Source organism: Electrona antarctica (genome assembly GCF_951216825.1).
Source record: "Electrona antarctica genome assembly, chromosome: 6".
In the NCBI taxonomy this organism is placed as follows: Eukaryota; Metazoa; Chordata; class Actinopteri; order Myctophiformes; family Myctophidae; genus Electrona; species Electrona antarctica.
Window position 1 is genome coordinate 36,028,027 of NC_136811.1, and position 27,343 is coordinate 36,055,369.

The 27,343-nt window shown below is 42.4% G+C and overlaps 1 protein-coding gene across 1 annotated transcript; it reads right to left on the reverse strand.

The window, feature by feature from the left end:
* Positions 1-518: 518 nt before the first annotated feature.
* Positions 519-25,798, reverse strand: dhx16 (DEAH (Asp-Glu-Ala-His) box polypeptide 16). Its single transcript, XM_079503528.1, has 21 exons — positions 25,496-25,798; positions 23,689-23,891; positions 22,865-23,097; positions 22,513-22,678; positions 22,371-22,427; positions 20,811-21,065; positions 20,443-20,676; positions 19,069-19,260; positions 18,767-18,877; positions 18,482-18,597; positions 15,594-15,804; positions 13,613-13,711; positions 12,152-12,304; positions 10,224-10,364; positions 9,625-9,787; positions 9,289-9,407; positions 6,852-6,919; positions 5,951-6,113; positions 5,136-5,297; positions 2,129-2,302; positions 519-1,101 (listed from the first exon to the last, which is right to left on the reverse strand). The coding sequence occupies exons 2-21, from the start codon at positions 23,884-23,886 to the stop codon at positions 958-960; spliced, it is 3,159 nt and encodes a 1,052-aa protein (XP_079359654.1). The 5' UTR covers positions 23,887-23,891; positions 25,496-25,798; the 3' UTR covers positions 519-957.
* Between the last annotated feature and the right edge of the window lie 1,545 nt (positions 25,799-27,343).

Here is a 27,343-nt window from a genome sequence, read left to right on the forward strand (position 1 = left end):
ACCTGAAAACATAGAACACCATTATTAAATGTGACAAAAAGTTGAGTGAAATAAACAGTTAAAAAAAATCTGTCAACACCACCAAGTAGTGTCGTTAGTAGGAATTAACATAGTGAAAAACAAAAAGGTAAAACAATATATATATTTTTTCCTTTTTACCGAATGGGTTTCCAGATTGGTTTCTTTATAACCAATATCAACCTTCGAAGACATTTTTAACAATCCCTAGGAGAATTCTCAGTGAATTCTAAGTTGCTGTTTTCTAGCTTGACAATGGATGATAGTGGGTCACTCAAACGAGCTGTCTAAACATAACTTCCCTGGTGCATGTCAATGAACTTCCTCATACAAAAAGGCAAATAGAAAACTAGGCTAACTGAAGTGAATGGCAATGGTTAATGAATAGTATTTATCATGATTCATGACTAATGAGTATTCTGCAATATTAGAAAGCCATGTGACCTACCTTCCTTCTCTAATCTTGACTTAAACACAAAAACTCACATCCCAGGCCAGAAAAAAGTAGCTGGAAATGTTTATTGTCATAGAAAAACACATTTGCTTGTGAGTTAGTCCATTTACCATTCTTACAATGCCTTGCTTTCACATCCATAAGCTTAAACAATGGGCTTTATTTAGGGTAAGCAAACAAGCCCCTCTGGTGGGTGTTCAAGTGCACTTCGAAAAACAAAGCAGTAGTAGTAGTCTCATGTTTTCTACTGAGGCGTAAAAACCAACCCAGCAAGTCCTGTTTCTGCTGCTGCAAGGCATGGCTGTGTTGATGCAGGGAGTTCAAATGTAAGGACATAAGCATTCCCTTTTTGCGGCTGAGCTCACACAACGATAATAGCGTATCCACAATTCCACGTGAGGTTTTGATCAACTGTAATTTTTCTGGACCGATCGCTCAATTCTGTGTTGGCAAACAGAGCCATCACCAGTGCGAGTGGGATTGTGTCACTTGTTGCCATGATCAGCCAGTTCCTCTTTTGTCTTGCCTTGTTTGCGTGGCATCTTCTTGCTGCTGCTGTCCTCCAGCTCTTTGTTCTTGTAGTAGTGAGGAGCCACTTCAAGAAGCCAGCCACTCTCTATCTCAATCACCTTCACACAGGGGGAAGATGGATAAATCAATTAACGGCAATTCTAAGGTAAACATTGTTATGGTGGTACAGTAATCTCTGCTCAGACTTCTTCATTGCATTGGCACATGGTCACACGCTAATAAGTTGGCAGTGCCCAGGATCGAACCCATGATCTTGTGGTCCAAAGAGCCCCCCAGCACTCAAAACACAAACGTATAACTATTACTGTTACTTAGACAAATTCAGAAACGGGTCTCATGGTCGCAGCTTACGTATTTCCTGTAGTCGGACTCGACAAAGCTGCGGGGTTTAAACCCTCACCAGGCGCACCTCTTCTACTACAGTGAACGGTAGAGTGACTGATGTTAGTCTGCCTCAAACGTTACTCTTTTACCTGCTTTTTACTAACACTAACTTACAAAGATGCCCAGAACATCGAGATGAACCTGTGTAGTTTATGGCTGCTCCAACAGTAGTGGCAACATTCCCCAAAAGAAAAACGGAATGTCAAAATATCCACCGCGGTGGCTGAGACCAGAGCCATTGAGTAATGGTTGAGACGAAGCAGTGAAAGGCTGCCGTACTTTATACCTCATACTTTAAATGCTTAGTATGAGGTATAAAGTACATAACTGACGTTATGTATCTTTCAGGACCTTTCACTGCTTCGCCTCAACCATTACTCAATGGCTCAGCCACCGCGTGGATATTTTGACATTCCGTTTTTTTTGGGGGGGAATGTTGCCGTTGGAGCAGCCATAAACTACACAGGTTCATCTCGATGTTCTGGGCATCTTTGTAATGTTAGTGCTAGTAAAAAGCAGGTAAAAGAGTAAGGCAGACTAACATCAGTCACTCTACCGTTCACTGTAGTAGAAGAGGTGCGCCTGGTGAGGGTTTAAACCCTGCAGCTATGTCGAGTCCGCCTACAGGAAATACGTAAGCTGAGACCATGAGACCCGTTTCTGAATTCGTCTATATGTGACCTTTGGGCAGCGAACGGCATTGCAAACACTAATCCAACCAGTAGTGTGATGCAGACAGACCTGTCTCATGAACTCTTTAGTGGTGAAGACCAGCTCATGGTAGATGAGCCAGCGTGGCTGTTCCTCAAACAGGGAGCTGTTGGGGTGGACATAGACCGTCTGTTGATGCTTCACCGTCTTATAGCCGCCCTTACTCAACCGTGCAGTGTGGTAGAAATACCCCGCTGTTACTGCCTGGGGGGAGAGAGAGGCAAGAGAGGGAAGTGGATATTATGGTTTAAAACGGTATATACACATCTATATAAACTTTTCAACCGTGTTTAACCCATTGATACCTGAGGCTGAATCTGGGAACGCCTTCTAGGGCCTGACCTAAGGTTTCTGAAAACCTTCAAATTTTGATTCATTATTTTTTTAAATAGTTATGTTTTTTCAAAAATAGCAGATCTACAAGTTCATAGCGCGCCACTCGGTGGCGCGCTATGAGCTTGTAGATCTGCTATTTTTCAATAGCTAAATTATAACAATAGCTGATGAGACACAGAGAGAGCGCCGGCATCAAGGGTAGAACAACGTATAGGTTGCACCAGGCATCAATGGGTTAAAGCAATGTTGTTGTTGCTGTTGATGATATTGATCTCTCCAGTAATATGGTTATTAGGTCATGTGAGGTATCTGATGCTATTAACCTGCTTTAGTCCAATGCTATCTATGTGTTTCACTGGTTTTATGGTTCATGGTGTCCTACTATTGAAAAGAAATCGCTCTCTGCAGCTCTGCTCCATGGGGGGGGGGGAGGGCAGAACACAGCCATGGAGCAGAGCTGCTCTGTGAAACCCAGTGACTCCCATTGAAAATGAATTGCGAGCTGCTTTGCCCCCCCTCTCCCACCGGAACAGAGAGAGCGATTTCGTTTCAATAGTGTGTACGGCGCCAAACAGCAGGGACAATAACAGGCCTATTGCCTATGCCAGTATCCTGTCAAAGGTGTTAGAAAGAGTCATTTTAACCAGGATTTAAATGTATGTTTTAACTACTGACAATCAGTACAGATATATGCATAGATCTATGCTCTAAAGGAGTTGATCGCTATTCGCTAAATATGAAAGTCATAATTGCGCTGTATTTGTATGTTTTATTGACCTATCAAAGGCATTTGATAAAATCATGAAAAACTATTCATGAAACTGATTGCAAGTTTCCCAAAATACATAGTTAGAATTCTTATAAATTGGTATGCCCAGCTAACCATAATTCTGTCTCCACCCCATTTCACCTGGGAAATGGGGTCCGTCAAGGTGGAACTTTATCTCAGTTTTTATCTAATGTTTTTATGGATGACCTCTCAAGGCAGCTAAATGCTTGTAAAACAGGTTGTATTGTTGGGGAGTGTCATTAATCACCATATGTATGCGGATTATTTAGTTATACTTAGCCCATATAATGCAAATATCTTGGTCTCTGGCTCGATTCAAATCTATCATTTAAATGTCATATAGATAACATAGTCCGGAAAATCAACTTTAGTACTGGTGTTCTATATCGTAATAGAAACTGTTTTTCTTTTACAGTAAGAACTAAACTAGTTCAACAACTCATACTACCAATTCTTGACTATGCAGATGTAGTTTATCAGACTGCCACTAAAACAAACCTTCTTCCCCTGAACTCAGTATATAACCGTTTATGCAGATTTGTCCTTGACTGCCCATATTTGACCCACCACTGTACCTTGTACGAAAACCTCAACTTACCATCTCCCACCTCAAGAAGACACCAGCACTGGCTGCAGTTCATCTTTAAATGCATTCATTTCAATTATCCACAGTATTTAAAACAGCTTATGATACCATACACTTCTACACATCAACTTAGACATTGTTCACAGATTTACTTTAACATACCCACATCAGTTGGCAAAAAATCATTCATGTTCAAAGCTCCTTGTGACTGGAACAATCTACCTGTCCATATACGTTCAATAACATCTTTTCATTTGTTTAAAACTATGCTGTCCTCTCATCTTGAGACTACCTGTTCATGTTTTCATTAATCATCACTGTAATAGATCCATGATGCAATGATCCATGTGTTATGTCTACGTTATGTCCATGTTATGTGAAATGTTGTTTTGTTTTTGTTTTTTGTTTTTCCTGTTTGTTTATGAATTGTATTGTTTTGTCTTGTCCTGTTTTGTCTGGTTGAATTGTCTGTAAAAAGTGTCTTTATGTATCAAGTGTACTTTGTGAATTGCGGACCCCCTTGAAAACGAGATGGTTCATCTCAAGGGATTGTTCCTAATAAAGAAATTTCAGACAAATATATACTGCAGGGTTAGAACAATTATTGAGGATATGCTCACAGTATGGCAAAGAACATATTACTTATAATGCCAAAAAAGCATTATGATTGTTAGACAGGATATATATAAAAATATATATCCAATATCTCTAGCTAATAGCTATCCAGCTGGATAAATAGATATACTGCAGATCACGAGATGCCTTATTAACCCTGCCGTTGACAGAGATCTCCGTCAAGTCTAATCCAATGCTTCACTGCCGATGAGGGAGATTTCCCTCATGTGGTCTTTTCAGTGGTATGATAGATCAGGGGTTCTCAATGTTTTTGGCTGGGGACCCCCGGAAATGCTTTGGCCATTTCTCGCAGTGTCTGGCATATTTTCTAGACAAACTGGCACATGATATATTTCCCATTATGTGACATGATTAACTAGTAACACGTAACCAGCTAAAATTCAAACTGTAAAAATATTCCATTAGCCACTGACTAAAGAAACACCCAGCCTTATCTCATGTGGTTTTGGGGTGTGTTCAAACTGATACATTCTGATAAGGTTTGTAGAAGTCCATCTGCAAAGCCCATACACAGGCAGCCTTTAGTGTAGATGATTGCTCTGGTTTACCTTTCAAATATATATATTTTTTTTCATCAGTGTCCAGTATATTGCAAAATCATGGTGAAATTGCTGATGTTAAAATACATGTTTTTGGCACGAGCAACAGGTCAACAAGTTCCCCATTCAGCATGTCCAGAAAGCACTGACCTTGCGGATGGGAGTGATGTCGCTCTGGGAGCTGACCACCTCCACTTCTATACGGTCCATCAAACCCTCCAGCTGCTCCCTTACATCCCGCGCCCTCTTCATGGAGCGGAACTGGATGAAGTTCTCGTAACACCACTGGGTGGAGTAGCCGCTCTCCATCCACTGACGGAAAAGGATATACGATTATTAACCTGAAGTCGATTTAAAAAAAATGTCTTCTGAATCCTAACATTTTTCTGAAAAACCCATGTTTCTATGTCAGTGGGGCTCAACCTTTTTCATGTCAAGGACCCCCAGAATTATCTCTATTGGGCCACGGACCCCCATCTCAAAATATGTAGTTCCAGGGACCTCCCCAGAAGCCAATATTTTAGTTAAAAATGTTCGCTCTGAAATATATTCAAAGATTTGTGCCCCATTTTCACGATTATTCTAAAATAGCAGACCTACAAGCTCGTAGCGTGCCACTCGGTGGCGCGCTATGAGCTTGTAGATCTGCTATTTTTCAATAGCTAAATTATAACATAATGTTTAAAACACCAAAAGGGGTTCTCGCCCAAAATGGGTTAAGGTCACCGTCTCCTGGGAATCAGGTGCAACCTTTACTCAGGGTACGAAAGAATTTTCTGCAAGGTTTTGTTCAATAGGCATTAGTTTTAGTTAAGTTTTAGACCTTTACTTCCTGTTTATTGGTTCAATTCCTATTGATATTTTATTCGGCTTACATCTTCCCAGGCAAAAACAAAGATATGAGCTTCCGAGTCTGACATGATACTACCGTTTGATTTCATTGTTATTGTATGTTTCAACTCTACCTGAGTGTAGACGTTAAGCAGCACCATGTGGTCCCCTCCTGGCACCACAAAGTTCATCCTGGCATTATCGGCATGTACGACCTTGTCTTTAGGTCGGTAGAAGATGGAGTTGTTCACCGACAACATTGCTGCTATGGTCAACACCTCCTCTGAACACTTATACCTATTAGAAATTGGGGTGGTGCAGAGGGTGGAGGAGATATAAAAATGACTGAGGCTTTGCCAGCTTTCCTAGTACTTAAGAAGACATGAAAGGGTTTGTGTTTGAGCCGTCACCTGGTACCAACCTCTACAAGACTAGAACTATTTAAGTGGTGCCTGTGTCCATGCAGTGTTTTGTGAGATGTGTGCCTTAAGTGGGGCAAATGATAAGAAATGAACATCCCACCACCTACTGAAAGGGTAAATATTCAGAATCAATGTTACTCTGTTGTAAGAATCCAACATTTTGAAAGTTCTGTACCTACAATGTCTTGTACATTCTTATGGGAATCTTTAACAAAAGAAATGTAATGAGTAAGGTTCAACTAGGTACAGTAGAAAAGCATTTTGAAAAAGGAAGCCATTTTATAGTTTCAGGATTTTGTGGTGTTTGAGGCCACGTTTAGATGACAACGCACATGGTGTTTGTTTACATCATCGGCCGACGTGGACAGAGCCATGACATCACACGTTTTGCAGATTGCATGTTTACATGGAGACATCAGGCACAGTGTTTTCAAAGATTTCCACACTGGAAGGTAGTTCTACTTTGTTGCGTTTCAACCCCCAATAACGGCATTGCCGTCTAAATGGATGGCACATCTGATATTTTATTTTTCTCTAAAGACTGTTACCGTGTAAATGTGGCCTGGGTTGTTAACAGAACAATGGGTAATGTTAGATATCAGCAGACACTCACTGTTCAGAGGCTAGGATCATTTTGCTCAGCATTGGATCCACTGGCAGCTCAGCCATCCTGCGACCCATCTGAAAACAAAACAACAAGTCAATTCACTGCTCATTACAAATTCCAACACTAGGTCAAAATTCCAACACTAGGTCAATTTGTAATGAGGCCCAGTGGCTCATTTGTCTGAAAAACTTTGTTTTCCTGCAGAGTATCAGTGATTAACTGATCAGTGAGATTGTGCATGTGATAACAGCTGAAAGGAGACTTTGTGTATCACATACTGTATCTCGTACCTATCAGTTTTTAGTCAATAAGGAAGGGAGTCGCGGGAACTGAAAATGTGCCACTGGCTGTGCGTGATGTATTTACTTTGTGTTTGTATGCACAGAATGGAGGAGTGGAGTGAAGACGCCCATAGATGATATAGGAAAGTCAACAAAGGGGCCCAAGAAAGCCTACCGAGTGTTCGAGGTTGTCTCCATGCTCCACGCCCCGCATGTTTTAAGTTGGGCAGAGGAGTCAACTATAATAAAGGTATCTTTCTAAAACGGTTAGTCCCAATACTTGATTCTGATTGGCTGGCTACCGTCACATGATCGTTGTAAATTTCACCGATAACCCACACCTTCAATCACTTCATATCATTCCCAGCTGATTCCGCATCTCTGTAGCTGTACTGGGGAAGTGGAGCGCTTGATTGACTTACAGACCCATGCCGTGCGGGCGTCTAAGCACCACCCGGCTCATATGACTGTGAATGTGTGGCTCCAGGCAGCCCGTAAAGACATCAAGCGCTATTCTCCCGTCATAGCCTACTTGCCGAGCAAAACAAGGAAGTGATGTGGCTCAATAATAGTTTTAATAGGTTAATATTGCTAGTCATGTTTGTAACCGTTTTAGAAAAGCAATAAGCCACTCGAGGCCCCAGCTTACCGGGTATTTTACAATGGCTGGGAGGGTAGAAGACCCTCCGCTGCGTGTCAGGTCTGCCTACGCCTCCCAGCCATTGTAAAATACACGGTAACCTGAGACCTCTCGTGGCTTATTGCTTTAGTAACTTACTAGAGGTTTGGCGGACCTAAAACAAGCCAGAAAAATGAAACTTAACATGAACCCTGCTTTCAACATACAGTACAGTACATTGTGGTGCTCTCTGCTGGAAGAGTTTGCTTTATTTTGGCAGTTATCTGTTACCAATTCTATTGTGTTGAATTTTGAGAAGGTATTATTTACAGGAATGTACAAAGAAAGGAAAAAGAAAAACCATTTAACAATGATACATTTAGGTTCCCCTCATTTAAGGGGACAGGGTACCCACTCAAAGCCTACCAAGTGTTCGAGGTTGTCTCCATGCTCCACGCCCCGCATGTTTTAAGTTGGGCAGAGGAGTCAACTATAATAAAGGTATCTTTCTAAAACGGTTAGTCCCAATACTTGATTCTGATTGGCTGGCTACCGTCACATGATCGTTGTAAATTTCACCGATAACCCACACCTTCAATCACTTCATATCATTCCCAGCTGATTCCGCATCTCTGTAGCTGTACTGGGGAAGTGGAGCGCTTGATTGACTTACAGACCCATGCCGTGCGGGCGTATAAGCACCGCCCGGCTCATATGACTGTGAATGTGTGGCTCCAGGCAGCCCGTAAAGACATCAAGCGCTATTCTCCCGTCATAGCCTACTTGCCGAGCAAAACAAGGAAGTGATGTGGCTCAATAATAGTTTTAATAGTTTTATTAGGTTAATATTGCTATATGTTTGTAACCGTTTTAGAAAAGCAATAAGCCACTCGAGGCCCCAGCTTACCGGGTATTTTACAATGGCTGGGAGGGTAGAAGACCCTCCGCTGCGTGTCAGGTCTGCCTACGCCTCCCAGCCATTGTAAAATACACGGTAACCTGAGACTTCTCATGGCTTATTGCTTTAGTAACTTACTAGAGGTTTGGCGGACCTAAAACAAGCCAGAAAAATGAAACTTAACATGAACCCTGCTTTCAACATACAGTACAGTACATTGTGGTGCTCTCTGCTGGAAGAGTTTGCTTTATTTTGGCAGTTATCTGTTACCAATTCTATTGTGTTGAATTTTGAGAAGGTATTATTTACAGGAATTTACAAAGAAAAAACATTTAACAATGATACATTTAGGTTCCCCTCATTTAAGGGGACAGGGTACCCACTCAAAGACATGATATTTCAAGGACAAATCTAAGGTTTTCAATTACTTACTCTTTTCGACTGATTCTCATTCATACATTGAATTCACACACACACACACACACACACACACACACACACACACACACACACACACACACACACACACACACACACACACACACACACACACACACACACACACACACACACACACACACACACACACACACACACACACACACACACACACACACACACACACACACACACACACACACACACCTTAGTAAGTTCTCCCATGTGGTTTAGAGCTCCCAGAGCATACAGCTGTTCCAGAGCCAATACCAGGGTCTCGTGAGGGGGCGGGTCCATAAAGTCAAAATGAATCAGGTCATTGATGCCTGCAAGCAAAAGTGAATAGTCTGATAAGATGACAGCGAACAAACAGTGACCCACATGCTTATTGTTATGATTGCAGGGCGTTTTATTATGCGAGATCACATTACTCACTATGCTCATTTTTAGCATACTTCTTAGTAAGCTAAAAATCAATTAGTTGAATCAAGGGCATGTGGAAAAGAGTCTGTTATTTGTAGAATCAAACATTTCTTCCCTCACCCAGACTTTTGAGCAGAAGGACTACATTTCCCAGGTTGGTCCTCTGGATCTCAGGCACTGTGGTCTCCTCCATCTCGTGCTTGAAGGCCCAGGCCGTGTACAGCCTGAAACATTTCCCAGCAGCCACTCTGCCAGCACGGCCCGCTCTCTGGTTGGCCGACGCCTGAGGGCATACAAAACACCCAGGAATGTTATATTAACTAAGGCAGAAAAAAACCATATTGTTTTTCCATAACATTGTAATTACCTGACATTAAGGATCACCTAAGCTTACATGCTATTTAACATTGCATCAATGTGAAAAAGCTGCTTGAAACAATTAAAGGCAGTGACTCCACAAACAGCACAATCACTCCACCGGAGGCGGCATTGTGCAATTTGTGCGATAGAAGTGAGCAAAGCAGACCTAACTTCATGTATGATGTATAATAATGTATTGTATTCAGACATTGTGTTAAGAAAATGCTTAAGTTTAAGTAAGGGATTGGTGCCCTCCAAGGTCAGGTAAGCCAATGAGATTGTGTCAGAGCTTGTAGAAATTGGGTGCCACTACCGGTTCAGGAGCCATAAGTCCACGACCAGTATTCAAAGTGAATTACCCGTGAGCACGGCGTGACAATTAGTGACTCCATGCCAGTGCGGGCGTTGTAACTCTTCTGTTTGCAGAAGCCGGGGTCAATGACGTAGATTATACCGTCTATTGTCAGAGAGGTCTCCGCTATGTTGGTAGCCACAACCACCTTGGAATGAAAGGGAGAGAGCACACATAGCCATAAGAAAAAGCCAGTAAGCCTCGCATAAGTATGATCTGTAGATTAAAGCTAAAAATAAAACAAAGTGATCAATGGCTTGATTAGTGATAATGCAACAACTCTACTACAGCCAATGATTGCAGCTTACATCACTACAGTAAAGTCATTCATTCACAGCACCCCCTAGGGGCAAGAACAGGTATGTCCAGGAGGTGCTTTATGCAACTTTGTAAACACTTTGTATAGACACTAGACAGTACAGTAACACAGTACATTGATTATCAGAAACATTGTTTCTCAAGCTTGGGTGCATCAAGTAATTATTCAAAGGAGGTTAAAGTGCAGAAGAGAGAAGACATTAGTGTTTTTGAATCCAACCTTGCTAAATAATAACATTAGAGTAACATACTGTACTGCAAGCCTGCTTCACTACCAAAAAAATAAAAAGGTTATAGGAAATTAGGAAACAAATACCAATGTGTCTGTTTATGAATCCAGCCTTGCTAAATAATAACATCAGAGTAACATACTGCAAGCCTGCTTCACTACCAAAAAATAAAAAAAATGTTATAGGAAATTAGGAAACAAATACCAATGTATCAGTGTCACTAAATATTTTCCTGGTCAACACAATACGAACTAGACCAGTGATCCCCAAACGTTTTAATTTCAAGCACTCCCAATTTGATATGCTTTGATTTGATAATAGACTATGTGACAACCAGGTATAGTTTGGTGACCACCGGAGAGACAGGTGACAGCCGGAATGTAGACGGCACCTGGGTGAGCAGTATGGGTTAGCGCCCCAGGCTGTGTCCTCCGTGAGGAGGAAGCCCAACAAACCCTCGGTGAGGCCTTTAGGAGGGCCTTCAAGCAGCAAGCGGAGCCCGCAGCACCACCTTCTCGCTCGGGTGGAGTCAGCGGAACCATTGCCCACCACTCCTGAATGGAGTGCCTGGTGCTGGGAGTCTGGTGCAACGCACAGGTCCTGGGCCTGGTGAGAGCAGGAGTGGACCTGGTGAGATGTAGGAGGGGCCCGGACAGGAGTCAACCGACAGAGCCTAGTCCTTCCATGCGCCAGAAGCGGACCTCCCAGCCCTGGCAGAGTTGTTCTGGAGTAGTTCCAATGGATTGTGTGGCGCTGGTTTTGCCCTAGTGGGACTGATTGAGGGTAGCTACTGGGACGTAAGTCGGGACTTGATCACCCCGGCTGGGTCGCCTGAGTGAGGGGTATGATGAGGATACATCCCATGTTATTGCATTATTAGGCCACAGACCATTTGATATGATTTAACTTTTTATACCTCTGGGATGACTAGGATTAGGAACCCAGTATACACTATAAAATCCTCATTGTTAATTTACCTCTGACAAATGGAACCAACTGAATCCGTGAGGTTCCATTTAGTTCCATTTGTACACTCTTTGAGTTACAGACTCGAAAGCGTCGACATAACTCTAAATCATTTAGCCGAGCACCTCCTGGATCTCCCTCCTTGAGCGCCCCTCCATCATGCTGAGAACGAATACGCCTGACCACCGTTTCTCAACGTTGGGTCCGGGGATCACCAGGGGTCCAAACAGACAATGGGTCTGCAACTCTGAGGATTTTACATTGTAGTTTGTGTTACCAAAGATTTAAAAAAATAAATTAACCAAATGGGGTCCGTGGCCTAACATATCAAACTGGGGGTCCTTGAAATTAAAAAGGTTGCGAATAACAGAGCCAGACTACACAGTATAATGGAAATGACAAACCCATATCTGTGTCTGACCTTACGAGCTCCAGGCGGAGTAGGGTTGAAGATCTTGGCCTGCATGTCAGAGGGCAGGTTGGCGTAGATGGGCAGCACCAGCAGCTCAGAGATCTTGGAACCCAGTCGTCTGCATCTCTCCTGAAGCAGCTCACAACAAGTCTCAATCTCCTCCTGCAGAACACATGGATGAAAGCTAAATAAAATCTCACAACTGAAAATGTTTGTGTGATTTGTGAACAATTATGTAAAATGTATGTTTGTATGATGTTTTAATAATATTGTTCCTGCTGTTCTACATACTGCAAACTAGGCAGTGATGTAAATAGGTTTTCAATGTAATGAGTCCCGGGATGCAGGGATGATCTTTTAGATGAGTCCCAGGGACATTTTATTCAACGAAGTTAGGAGTCATATTTTGCTATTTTTACAAATTGCATTTAACTCCCATTTCATTTGATATGGTTATATTCATGTAGAAAACAGAAGAAGAAATGATTATTATAACTAAAGCTAGCAAAATAAACTAGAATAAAAAAAACAGTACAGTAGTACAGTAGTGCATCCCGTGGATGCAGAGGTCGTTGTTTTATTGCATCCCTTAACCCATTTTGGGCGGGAACCCCTTTTGGTGTTAGCATTATGTTATGCTTCTGCTATTTTTGAAAAATCGAAGAACGACTGAAATAGAAACATAGCTTTTTCAGAAAACTGTCAGGATGTAGAAGACATTTTTAGAATCTGATCTCAGGTCAAAATGGGTTAACTATAAACTGCGTTTTGGGATGCAAAATGCACCCTATTTTAATCTCTGACTAGGTGAAGAAATCACAGATTGAGGCTTTGACCTTTGCTTTTACATGAAATATCCGAGACTGATAATATGGAAGATGCACATTATGCTAGTTTTGCCACTTCAAAAGCTCTAATATTAAAATAATAACCAAAAATAGTAGCATTGAGATCTTGTACATATGCCATTTTCTCGGTGCAACATGCTTCCATAGAAGACATGCTGCCTTCTTTGGAATCCAAATGACAATATGTTGTGGCGACTGAGAACTTGAATCCATGAGAATACACACAGAGGAGATTGCAAATAGAGATTAGATCAAGTCTACTTTACAAGTGGAAGTTACTAGTGTGGGGAGTGAAAGGGTCACATCCAGTGTCAAAGTAGTGCAGTTGTCACCAAGTCACTCCCCCCCTAGCCGCAATTTGCAACACTAGATTTTTTATAATGGGATGAATCTAGATTTGCAACACCATCCATTTACATCCATTGATCCAAATTGCTTTTGCGATCTGCTTGTATAAAAACGGAACATTACAGCTGTAGGGAAAGCGTGAATTATCCTCTTTCAAACTGCGAAGCGTTTGTCCCCCCCCAAATAACCACCATTACTTACTTACTTACTAACTAAAGTAGTTGTAAACATGCACAATTATGCATATAATATACTGTATTGGTTATGAGAATACCTGTCCAGTAAGGAAGACCAGGATATCGCCTAAAGGCTGAGTGACGTGGATCTGTAGCACAGACACCACACATGCCTCCAGGTAGTCTGCTTCTGGAGCCTACAGAATAGAGGAAAATAAATCAGCACCAATACATTTTACACAAGTTACTTAAACAGAGAATAGATTGACACAAAATAGAAGCTCTGGGGTGCCGGGAAGACATGGCCGCTTTTACTCTTTAAAGCCCCGCCCCTTCTGTTCCAGAAAAAAACTGGAGACATATTTTTGCTTGCTTACCTTTCTCTCGTTTCATTATTATCACTAGATGATCCCTCGCGTTCATATTTTGAACGAGAGACATGTTGAAGTCAGAAATGAAGAGTTTAGTATATCTATCAGATCAGCCAATAGCAGATGTCTGTGTTTTTTGTTTATTTACTTTGTTATTCATTCATTCCCCCTTTTGTGCCAGGGAAACAAATACATCTTTATGAAACAACAGATGAGCATTTGAGATATCCTGTTTGAGACTAAAGTGTTGAAAATGGGAAGGGTGGAGACAAACTGACATACAAGCCATCCTTAGGGCCTGCCAATAGCATGGCTAAAACATTTTACATAATATTGAACTCGACTTCAAATAGAACTGAAATGTGACTATTACTAGGCTGTTGTAAAGAAGCTACTCTCCTTGTGTTTGATAAGTATACTATATTTATATATATTGTTTCCAATATGCATTTCAGTTACACAACACTAGTGTTGTATAAGTGCATTCGGTGTCACAGTTCAGTGTCACAGTCTCCCGACTATCCTCTCACTCCATGAAACGTAATACCTAACAACAATCTAAACTTTCCGAGTTCATTAACAAAGACTCCCTACCCGCAAACCGCAGCATTGCCTGGTGTAATAAACATATTGCACAGATGCAGTAGTTTAGCAAACTATCACACATTCAAAATTCAACCACGAAGCAGCCAGGTTTGTGTGTTCTGCGGATATGTGCCAAGGACTACTACAAAGGCTACTACAAAGACTACTGTATGTTATTGTTAACTACATAATACAGGCTACAAGTTATGTAACAATGATGATATTACATTTACTCCACCTCAGGGCTTTACTCATCTCAGTCCTTCTATAATGTAACCAGAGTAGCAACCTGCTGTATAAGTAACTTACAACCACTTAAAAAACACAATCTGAACGGCCCATATAGGATACATGACGTTTATCCGATATCCAAACCCTGCCCTACTGACCTAGAGAACTAGAGATAATGTGTACTGATTTTAATATATTTTTTATCCTAAGATTTTGCAACCCATTTTTTTCACCCAGTGTCAATTATCTAATGTAATCCTGGGCGCTACACTTCCTCTGCCAACCTGGGGGGCAGCGGACTGACCTCATGCTTCCTTCTTTGCATGAATAGTCCAAGCTGCTTCTTTTCACCTGACAGGGGAGTTTCCCCGGCCGGACGTAGCGCATGGAAGGAACACGTTATTCCGACCAGTTCCTTTCATAATGTGTACTGATTTGCTTGATGTTTGGACTAAATCTGTAGGAGTGATAGAAAAAAAACGGACGGACATACGGATAGTCTCGGCCACGGCTTCGGCCTAGCGGAGATAAAAAAAGAGCCTACAACAATATACTGAACTTGTCCAATACAGCCAGAAGAAATTCTAAGATAGGTTTGCTGATTAACATTAAATCTTTTGGGGAGGCGCAACTATCCGAGAGTGCTACAGCACTTTACATCTCTTTGCAGTGCAGTCCCCTCTTTGTGCATTTTTCTCAGTGCTTACAGAAAATAATCTAGCACTATCAGAACAGTACTGATCAAAAAGACAAAAGTGATGGTAGTTAAATGTTCTTATGATGCTATGCACAATAAAAGTAGTCATCTTATGGTCTTTGCAGTGTGCATGTCATTCATGGTGCGTGGCTGGAGCTAGGCAACATTATACACCTAGCAATGCTGGCCACTAACCTTAGTGTAGTAGATGTCAACCGGGAACCTCCTGCCTGGTATCCTGAAGACGGGAGCGTCATCAAAGAAGCAGGAGAAGCGCTCCGTGTCCAGAGTGGCGCTGGCCACCAAAACCTTTAGGTCCGGTCTGAAGCGGGCTATGTCCTTGATCAGTCCAAACAGGATGTCTGTATGCAGCGTCCGCTCATGGGCTTCGTCTATGATGACCACACTGTGGTTAAAGAATAAGGACAGAGGAGATGATGAAGAGACTGTAACACCAATCATGGAACATACTTAACCCATTCAGGGCGGGAACGCCTTTTGGTGTTGAGCATTATGTTGTACTTTAGCTATTGAAAAATAGCAGATGTACAAGTTCATAGCGCGGCACTCTGAGCTTGTAGATCTGCCATTTTTGAAAATGTTTTTTAACTCAAACCTTTGCTTCTGGGAGGTCCCTGGAACAACATATTTTCAGATGGGGGTCGGCGGCCAATTACATATGATTCTGGGGCTCTTTGACATGAAATAGTTTGAGAACCACTGACATAGAAACAGGTTTTTCAGAAAACCGTTTGATTTAGAAGACATTTGTAGAATCGACCTCAGGTCTAAATGGGTAAATACGGGAAGAAATTCCCATAATACGCAAAAACTATGAACTCGTATATCAAGCAAAGTGGATGGCATTTGTGATGCGATTCATCGATTTATCTCTTTATTGGTTAAACCAGCATAAGTTCAAGGATGTGTTTAGTATATATATAATATAAAACAAGAAATTATTACATAGTAATAATGTGTCAGGTGAAAGAGGTGCCTTCTCCGTTGTCCCCCTTTTTGCCTTTGTTTCCCCCTCCCATATTATTGTTATTATTATTTTAGTAATGTTTCTCTGTTGCAAATAATTATACAACACTATTAGAAATTGAAAACTATTATTTCACCTTGGGTGAGTCCATTTGGATGTGTATTGTCGGGCTTTGGAGACCGAACTAGGCATATGAATTAATTTGGAGCGTATTCTACAGGCACACACCGTTGCTGGCTGTACAGGCTGCTAGTAGCACTGGCCCGTCCCCGCAGTGCAGCGGTGGTACACGGAGACTCCACACGAATCACGATACATTATATACATTGATTCTGTGCACGGTTCAGTGACTGCGTTTTGTTGTGGCGTTGCATTGGCTGCACTGCACTGTTCCAGCCGGGGTTGGTTTGAAGTGATATCGAGGGACGTGCGAACATTGCAAACGTGTCAAATAACTGTAGTATGCGCGTTGCTCTGCACTGTCTGGCTGCAGGCTGCCAGGGATATTTGCCTTCCCATTGCTGTTGCTTGTTGTCCCATTGGCTAGAAGCAGCCAATCACGTCAGTAATGACTACATGTCGATCTTTTCATGGGTAAACACTAATCAGGTTTCACCGGGCAAAACGAGGAGCTCGATAATGATCATCCACTGGAAAATATTGACTAACGTGCTCCAAAACATATACGTCTGGCATCTCAATGCAATGGATTGACAGCATTATGGACATTATTTAATTATTTTCACAACCGAACGTAATGATGAAAAAAGAATCACACCCGTGTGAACTGAGTGGTGCGACTCCCCTCTCCCCCTGCAATTAGCAGGCAACAGCGCAACACTATCTCACTCTCTGTTTCTGGCACAACAGCGCCACTTTTGCCCCTGCTGGTACTCTAAACATAGTCACATAGGTTAGGACGGACATTGCTGTTCCTTGGAGTGGCTGCACCACTCAAAAAAGGAGTAAACTATAGTCCCTCAGTCCATTCAATATACCTGTAGGTGGCTAGGTCAGTCCATTCAATATACCTGTAGGTGGCTAGGTCAGTCCATTCAATATACCTGTAGGTGGCTAGGTCAGTCCATTCAATATACCTGTAGGTGGCTAGGTCAGTCCATTCAATATACCTGTAGGTGGCTAGGTCAGTCCATTCAATATACCTGTAGGTGGCTAGGTCAGTCCATTCAATATACCTGTAGGTGGCTAGGTCAGTCCATTCAATATACCTGTAGGTGGCTAGGTCAGTCCATTCAATATACCTGTAGGTGGCTAGGTCAGTCCATTCAATATACCTGTAGGTGGCTAGGTCAGTCCATTCAATATACCTGTAGGTGGCTAGGTCAGTCCATTCAATATACCTGTAGGTGGCTAGGTCAGTCCATTCAATATACCTGTAGGTGGCTAGGTCAGTCCATTCAATATACCTGTAGGTGGCTAGGTCAGTCCATTCAATATACCTGTAGGTGGCTAGGTCAGTCCATTCAATATACCTGTAGGTGGCTAGGTCAGTCCATTCAATATACCTGTAGGTGGCTAGGTCAGTCCATTCAATATACCTGTAGGTGGCTAGGTCAGTCCATTCAATATACCTGTAGGTGGCTAGGTCAGTCCATTCAATATACCTGTAGGTGGCTAGGTCAGTCCATTCAATATACCTGTAGGTGGCTAGGTCAGTCCATTCAATATACCTGTAGGTGGCTAGGTCAGTCCATTCAATATACCTGTAGGTGGCTAGGTCAGTCCATTCAATATACCTGTAGGTGGCTAGGTCAGTCCATTCAATATACCTGTAGGTGGCTAGGTCAGTCCATTCAATATACCTGTAGGTGGCTAGGTCAGTCCATTCAATATACCTGTAGGTGGCTAGGTCAGTCCATTCAATATACCTGTAGGTGGCTAGGTCAGTCCATTCAATATACCTGTAGGTGGCTAGGTCAGTCCATTCAATATACCTGTAGGTGGCTAGGTCAGTCCATTCAATATACCTGTAGGTGGCTAGGTCAGTCCATTCAATATACCTGTAGGTGGCTAGGTCAGTCCATTCAATATACCTGTAGGTGGCTAGGTCAGGTTCGGTGAGGAACTCTCTTACCTGTAGGTGGCTAGGTCAGGCTCGGTGAGGAACTCTCTTAGCAGCATGCCATCTGTCATGTACTTCAAAACTGTTCTTTCTGAGGTGCAGTCCTCAAAACGGATACTGTATCCCACCTAGAAGAGGGCATGCAAACGAAATAGAATAATGATCAATCAGAAATGTATTTATGTGCATTTTACACAGAAATGTAGCCTCCAGACACAATAACAATTCTGGAACAGAAATGCATTGAAATGTTCTACTACTTAAACCAGAACACCTAGAGAGAAAAGATAAACCCACATCATTGCCCAGCTTGACGCCCATTTCCTCTGCCACTCTGGCTGCCACAGACATTGCCGCCACTCTGCGAGGCTGCGTACAACCAATCTTCATGCCTCCACTGGTGTAGCCCTGAGAGAGAAGGGTGGTAATTAGAGAAGGGTGAAAAATATATTCATGTATACATACAACCATCATCATCATCATCATCAGGTAGCTTGTTACTTAACTTTAATCCAAATTGATAACGTTTATATTTGCACGCCACATTTCTGTTGACCAATGTACACTCTTTTTACAGCGGCAAGCGGCCTTTCACTTACATGTTCAATGAGGTACTGTGGGATCTGTGTGGTCTTTCCGGAGCCCGTCTCCCCCTCGACGATCAGGATCTGGTGTTCCTGAATGGCGTTCAGCAAGTCCTCTCTGTAGGGGAAAACGGGTAGGCTGCGTCGTACCTCCTGAAGGGACAGCTTCTTTCGCTGTGCCTCAGACACGGACGGTTCATCCTGCTCCTGAACACACCCACAAGGAGAACAACACATTAGGGCTGTTACGATTATGAATTTGTACTTGCCGATTGTCACTCAAACAATTGCGATTAACGATTTAATTGTGTTTCTGTCGTTGAACATTATGAATGATGAATGAATAAATAAAACGTAAATTGAAAAAAAGAAAAAAAAAGAACATTATGAATGAGATTAGAATACATTTGTGTGTAGCTTTTAGGCTTTGTAAACCTAAGTTGCACAGGGCAGATATGACAAATAACCCACATTTTTAATTACTTTATACTTAAAAAAAATAAACAATAGTGGAAATAGCCAATCTACAGTCCATCTTTGAGCATGTAGACCTGCTATATCCACTATTTTTGAATATGCAAAAACATAATTATTCACATACAAAAAGACCCTGCAATAAAAATGTTATGTGCACTCTAAAAAGGAATGAATATTTGTAAGTGAATTGCAAACACAGCCATGCTCACTACACGCTGCAATTCCATTCAGCTCTATTCAATAATGAATTTCTAAATTTAGTTATTTCACCAGCCAATGCCATAGTCAAATTATTTCAAAGCAGTCCAAATAATTGATTAACTCTATCTCTACCGCTAGCTGTTAGCATAAACCACAGTTCCCAGTGCCAGCATACACATTCACAAGACGGAGTTTGCCCAACCCCCCCCCCCCCCCCCCCACACACACACACACTGGCTACATACACTCGCTACACATTCGAACAAGCACACACTGTTTACCTTTCGTCAGAAGCTTTTACATGGCGGCAGCATCGCAATACAAAGGCACAAATTAAATCTGAAATGTGGATGGCAGAGAATCCAACAAGGACAGCAATCTTGGAGTCCAATTTATAGAGGTTTTCAACTGTTTAGCACTGTGAATATATTTGCAATCCCATAGTTGGAACGGTGGGGCATTGCTATAGGAACCGGACCAATGTTAAAAGCTTCCGTAGGCCTCAACCATTATATAGATTATAGACTGAGTATACGTTGGGGTACGTATATATACGGACCTGGGATAAGACGCCACCTAGCGTTGATGTCCATATATATACGTACCTGGGGGGAAAAAATAGTTAAATACAGGTTGTACCCATCATAGTACAACCCGCCAAGGTGTTATAATTTAAATAGGCGGATAAAATGGCAGCCATGACAACCCCACCTTCTCTGACAGGGTACCCTTCATGGTGATGGCACTGGTGACAAAGTTGATCATCTCATCCTCCTCAAGGATCAACTGGTACTTCTCCCGCTCCTCCTGCATGCCTTGCTCACGCTCCTTCTTGGCCCCGAAGCTCAAGGAGGCTGTCTTCAGCCTCTCCTCCTCCCAGCGACCTTGCTCTCCTCCCAGCTCCATGGGCATGTCATCAAAGTCCATGTCCCTCTGTGGCACCTCCTGGAGGAGGGTGGATGAGAGGGAGAAATGTGCATGGAAGTAGAGGAGAACGGGGAGAACAAAATAAATCCTCAATGAATAAACCAAACCAGCAATCGTATCACAACTTCACTTGTCCCATCTCTCATTCCTACCTTGCTTCTCTTCTCTTCTGGCATGTAGTATCTGTTCTTTCTCTCCTCTTTCTCGTGGGCTCCGGCCTTCTTGTAGTCTTTGGCCAGGTCGCGGAGGTTGCGCTTGTATTCCAGTTCTTTCTTTTCCCTTTCTGTCAGCTCCTCAGTAGAAAACAGGTACTCGTCGTCTTTGATCTCGGCCTCAAGGTCCTCCAGCTTCTCTGCCTCTCTCTTCTGCAGGTAGTCCCAGCGGGATCGCTTCCTCAGCTCTGGCAACTAGGAAGGGATGGCAGGGATGGGAGAACTCACTGGACTGTGTCATTATGTTGATAGTTACCTGGTGAATGATTCCAGTGAGGGTCTTTCAAAAGGCATGCTGCTTATGGACTTGAGAATAAATGAATGAAAATATCATTTGAGATGGGGACACTTTGGGGCATGCTATACTAATGCTGAATAATGGCTACATATCATCTTTGGAGTATACATTCTAGTTTGAGTGGTCAGGAGCAGAAGATACATTTGAATAGTTAATGAGATGAGAGATGAGTTAATGAGATGAGATAATAAACAGAAAGAGAAACAACAAAAACAGAAGAAGCGGAAACCAAAGATGACATGTGAATACTAAAACTGTGCACAGTGGCAAGAGTAAATTTCAATTATTTTTATTTTCTTCATCACAAAGACGTTTCGGCTATCCAGACAAATCTGTGTAGGTTTCGCTCTAGACACTGATGAAGGCTGGATAGCCGAAACGTCTATAAAAATAATTGAAATGTACTCTTGCCATTGTCTGCGATCCATCACTCCCCTTTTTTCCATGATGTTGTTTTGAGTGGATAAGAAGACAGAGCACGGTGGTCACAAGAAAAGTCAATACTAAAACTGTAAAATGAAATGTTCCACATTTTTGGGGGGCAGCATTTTTCCAGTTTTGGTCCACAGTGCCAATTAGTTGCTTTAAATGTATTCAGAACTGAGCTACTATGTCCAACTGATAACTACCTACCTACTGTACCTACCAGCAGGACACCATCGGTCCCTGATAGGCGAATCGGCTGCATATACACAGATACTATTATAATTTAAATATTAATCCATTGAGACCTGGAACGCATCCATGTCACGTTAGCGTTTAACCACATTAACCATTAACCCATTTTGGGCGGTAACCCCTTTTGGTGTTTTAAACATTATGTTATAATTTAGCTATTGAAAAATAGCAGATCTACAAGCTCATAGCGCGCCACCGAGTGGCGCGCTATGAACTTGTAGGTCTGCTATTTTTGAAAAATCGTTAAAATGTGCCTCAAATCTTTCCGAAAATGATTTTTTTCGACGTCAGGCCTGAATGGGTTAAAGAGCTTACTTTCATATAAAAATGGCTTTTTTTCCAAGATTTGAAAAATGTATTAAAGGATTCCAGGATTTCCCCCATGCATTAATGGTATCCTCCAAAGATGGTGAATCTTCGTAGAATACATCATGTGTGGTGTCAGCTTCCCTAAGCCTATAAATCAGTTTGTGGTAAAAACAAAAAATTGTGTTCATCACGATGGGGCCAGTCAAAGCACTCACCATTTTCCTTTGGTCTTCTTCAGCCAACTGCAGTCTCTTCTGAGCCTCTTCATAAGCCTGGAGTAAAACAAAATGGAAGGCATTACAGTACACCATATACAATAATGGGTCAACTCTGATGAATTCATAAAGTCATCCCCACCTTCTTGTCCGTCCTTTCCGCTATGTTCCTTGTCTTGTCTTTGTCCTTCAGTTTCACTCGCTCAGCAAAAGCATCCCTCTCCTCTATGTCTTGTACTCGCTCCCTCTCCTCCTTCTCCCACTCCTCCTCTTCTTCTACTTCTTTCTTGTTGGGCTCCTTCTGGTCACTACGTGTATAACAATAAGAATGTAGAAGAAGGTAGAAGGTACTAATATCAATGTACAACACAGGGGCCACCTACAGTACCCTGTTGTACCAACAACATAATTGAAAACTAAGATCTCAACTTCAAGTGAGTGACATGACGTATAGAGGGAAACAAGAACACAGAAGACACAAGCACTGGGGATACCTTTTTGTGGGTTCATCTTCACTTGATGACTCGCTCTTCTTTTTCTGCCTGATGTGCTTCCTCTTGTTTCCTTTGTCCTTGCTTTTCTTTTTCCCTTTCTCCTTCTCTTTCACTGCCTCTCCATCACTTTCGCTGTCCTCCAGTAATGTGTACGTCTGATTCTTCCTGTCCATCTCTATGGCATGTCGTTCTACCGCTCTCGCCGGCTTCTCAACAACTTGCTTGCGTGGAATCTAGGATGCATCATTTAAGACAGATGTAGAGATTAACCACTTGACTTTGTAAGACCACACTGGATACTGCCTGACTCGAGTTCACTAATAGCCTTCTGAGCCATTGCTGCCCAGTTGTCAAATTCGCAAAGTGAAGGAGTGTACAAATTATTAAATGGTCCACGTATTACTTTATTTGCAGAGTCCACTCTTTGGTGTGGAAACCTGGGCAGAATGTATTTAGTAGAGCCTGACAGATATATGGGTGTGGCCGATATATCCGACATTTATTTGTGTATTCTTCATTACATTGGTATGCAGCAGGTGTGTCCTGATTTTTAAACACTTTCAAATTGGTCATAATAAGAAATGTGCAAAAACAGCCAATCGACGAGCTCACAAGGCATCCTTCCTGAGCTTGTATCAAAAAGTTGTGTTTATTTGATGCGTTTGCTTTTGTCAAATATAACATGTTATCAAAGCTAAGTTTCTCAAACAGGTCAAAATATTGGTAACCGGTGGTCTATCTGACCCAAAGATCTGGCATTGGTTGGGCAGCCTCTAGTAGGATTGGAGCACAGTAAACACAAATTACCTACACAAAACATTTACCTTTCCATAGAGTTCTTGTGCGAAGTCAATCACTCTTTCGTCAATGTCGATTGTGCCAGTTTTCTTAAGTCGATCAACAAAGTCTTGAGGGTCCCAGGACTTCCGAGCAGTGCCAATCAAGAACTGGGCCACATACCTGTCACTCAACCCCAGGATGTCATGTAGACGGTCATTCACCCACTGCTCTAGATCAGCCATGTTGTCTGTCAAAACAGATGACAGAATGTTTGTCAAGTATGGATGTTTCATGTTTTGCAGTCAAATTGTGAAACACAGAGCAACACACAATGCTGCCAACATTAATTTCTTAAATTTTCCAGACTAGTCTAGTTGATCTAAGCCTAAAGCCCAAAGCACACCGGTAGGGACTCCTTGTCTCCTTGGGACAAAGCCGTTTAAAGGTTAACCAACACCAATGCAACTCATTGCAATTCAATGAGTTGCATTGGTGTGGTCTCATCCCAACCCGACCCTTTGGTGTGGTTTGGGCTAGCCCCTTTCGGCACCCTCGGTTAAGCTTTTCTGAAGTTCGGACACGCTTACCCCAGGGTCCCTGAGTGGTTATTCCACTCTCCATGGGATACAGATGTACATACCCTCCGTTCACGCCGAGCGGCGCGCCGCTTGAGCGTTGGTGAGATGTTTCAAAGATGCATAAAGCGGCTATAGGAGACAACGGAAACGTGGGATTAACCGCCGATGCCGTTAAGTATTTTTAATCTTTTTTTTAAGTTTTGGCTTCTCCTCACTTCCCATGACCCGCCTCCCACAACACAACAGCATTATAAAGATCCTTGCATGTACGCGGTCGGCCAATCAGAGGCAGTAACTAGGACGTGCAGCTAGCCAGTCGCCGCTCGGGAGGCGGTACAATGGGAAGTCAACAAGGAAGTCAAGCAAGTGAGGAAGAGAGAATTTCAGAGAAGCCAAAACTTTAAAAAAAAAGATTAAAAATACTTAACGGCATCGGCGGTTAATGCGATTTCTCCCACGTTTCCTTTGTCTCCTATAGTCGCTTTATGCATCTTTGAAACATCTCACCAACACTCAAGCAGCGCGCCGCTCGGTGTGAACAGAGGGTATGTACATCTGTATCCCATGGAGAGTGGAATAACCACACAGGGACCCTGGGGTAAGCGTGTCCGAACTTCAGAAAAGCTTAACCGAGGGTCCCGAAAGGGGATAGGTTTGGGCTTAAGGCAACCAACATCATCCCAGTATTACGCCTGACTTCTTTCGAGTTTCGAGCTGCAATCCTAGCCCTGAAACATGACTGTCATAAGTACGAGCGTGATTGATTGATTGAAGTATGTATAACAGTTTGCAGAATTACAGTACATTTCAAGCACAACTCAATACAAAAACTGTTAACTGTGAGTGGACGACAAGCATTAATAATATACACTTCTATATAGCAAAAAACAGGAAATCATCATAAAGCAGGTAAAAAAAAAGGGGGGGGGGGAAGATATAGTCAGTGAGGTGAAAAAGGGGTGGGTGGGCGTCATGTGAACCATGGCTACTGCAATCCATATCTTACTAGTGAATAAAGTTACATCAATCCTAGAAGCCTCTCAAGAACCCCTGGAGATCCCTAGCTAGCAACGTTTGGAACCTTACAGCTAGGGCATCCACCCACTTTGAGAACCACATAGAGATAAAAGATAAAGCTAGCAAAGCGCCAGGTTGCGTATGCTTTCTGTAAATTCTGACAAAAAACCAGTTTCCACTATTAAAAATGTATTGCAGTTCTGTTCGTTTCAGAACAAGAGAAAGATCCAGTCAGTCAGATCAAAACTAGCCTTACCTCTACAGTCTATGCAGGACGCTGTAAACAAAGTGCTTAACGTGAGTCAAACGTGCATGTTACTTCCTTCCTACCCTGAGTTATAAAGTTCACAATTTCACGAAAGCAACACTTCACGAGGTGGTTACATTATCTCTCCCGTGTGATGCCTAACCAAAGTAACCATTTGTATGAAGCGAACGTTACGGTAAATGTTGTGTTGCTAAATCAAATGATCACAACAGGATTTCGTTAATATTTCTCACGCTGGACTTGGCGTCGGAAATAGAATTACGTCATTTCTGGGGCGACACGCAGTGTTGCCAGGTTGGTTTTGCAAGAGAAACAAGCACCTATGCTATGGGGTTCCCTCTGGCATAAGCACAACATGTTTTCAGATGGGGGTCCGCAGACGAATATATGTTAATGTGGGGGTCCTTGACTTGAAAATTAAACAATGGTTTAAACAACATTAGGATAAACAGAATAACATGTCAACGTCAATAACAAGGCAATAACTACACTGGTGACACCCATAGAGTATAGGTGACACCGTGTGATATAGGCATATTATAACTATAATGGCATACTGCCCTCATGCGGTCACCATGTGTCAAGTCAACGATTTCAGAGCTTTTTGCGGAATGATAATGATAATTCACAACCACCAGAACATGTGGTTAACTAGGCTGTCCATGCTCTTTGACTCTAAATAGACGATTTAAATTGTAGATTTGTTTGCGTACAGGGATAATAGATTTTCTTCATCCTAACATGTGGCAATCCAGGGGCTCTCAACCGGAATAATTTTGATTGATTGATTTAAATGTTTATTAACAGTTTGCAGAATTACAGTACATGTCAAGCACAAACTCAATACAAAGACTGTTAACTGTGAGAATCCACCTTGTTCGAAATTCATCAAAACATTTAGAGACAAAATAGACACTTCTATATAGCCAAAGAACAGAACAGGAATTCATCATAAAGGAGGTAAAAAGGGAAAAGAAACATACAGTGAGGGGAAAAAGGGGTGGGTGGTGGGGGGGATTCTGATTTTACGGGGGCCAGTTTCGAATTGCAGCCGTCCGTAGGTGCCCGTTGAGAGCGGTTTTGAAGGAGTCAAGGGATTCGCATGTCTTAAGGACTGTTGGTAGGGCGTTCCACATTTTGGTGGCATAGGAGCGAAAATAATTTAGTCCCTTGTTTGTGCCGAATCTGGGTTGTACATGGTTCGTTGCACTCCCTCTGGTGTTGTGGGTGTGGACTTCGTTAACATTAAGGAAGTATCAGGTACATGGGTATCTTGGTGGTGTATTGTATCAAATCTTGTGGACAGACCCATTGCAAGATACTGTACTCTGTCGTCGACCCTAAGCCATTCCAGCCTGTCAAAGTGGGCAGGGGTGAGGTGGGTTCGGGGGTGTCTGGAGCCTTGTTTTAAGGGCCTTTGAGGTGCTGTGGTACCAGGAGGTGCATGCATAGTCAAAGAAACCTTGTACGAGGGCTCCTGTTAAGGTCTTCAAGGTGTTTTTGTTGACCAGTGAGGAGATCCTGTAAAGCAGGGGTGCCCACACATTTATGACGTGAGATCTACTTTCAAAATGACCAGCTCAACAAGATCTACCCACTGAAAAAATAAGTATACCATTGCTGAAAATAGTTTAAATATATAATGTACCTGGGGGGGCTTTGGAATAGGGAGAAATTATGACAGGCAGTTTCTGCTGTCAAAATATGTCCCCCCCGTATTTAACTTAAACGCCCAATGCATTCTCAATGGCAATAGCACAAACTTTGCCATGCTACTAGTCCTACATACTTACACCTAGAAACCCCATTCAAACCTATTTAGGTTCATCTTACGGT

Coding starts and splice junctions, on each gene's coding strand:
- dhx16 (XM_079503528.1), bottom strand. CDS start 23,886: ATGGCTGATCTAGAGCAGTGGGTGAATGACCGTCTACATGACATCCTG. Junction 6,114..6,851: donor ATGATCCTAGCCTCTGAACA/GTGAGTGTCTGC, acceptor AATTTCTAATAG/GTATAAGTGTTCAGAGGAGG. Junction 5,298..5,950: donor TGCTTAACGTCTACACTCAG/GTAGAGTTGAAA, acceptor CTTTTCCGTCAG/TGGATGGAGAGCGGCTACTC.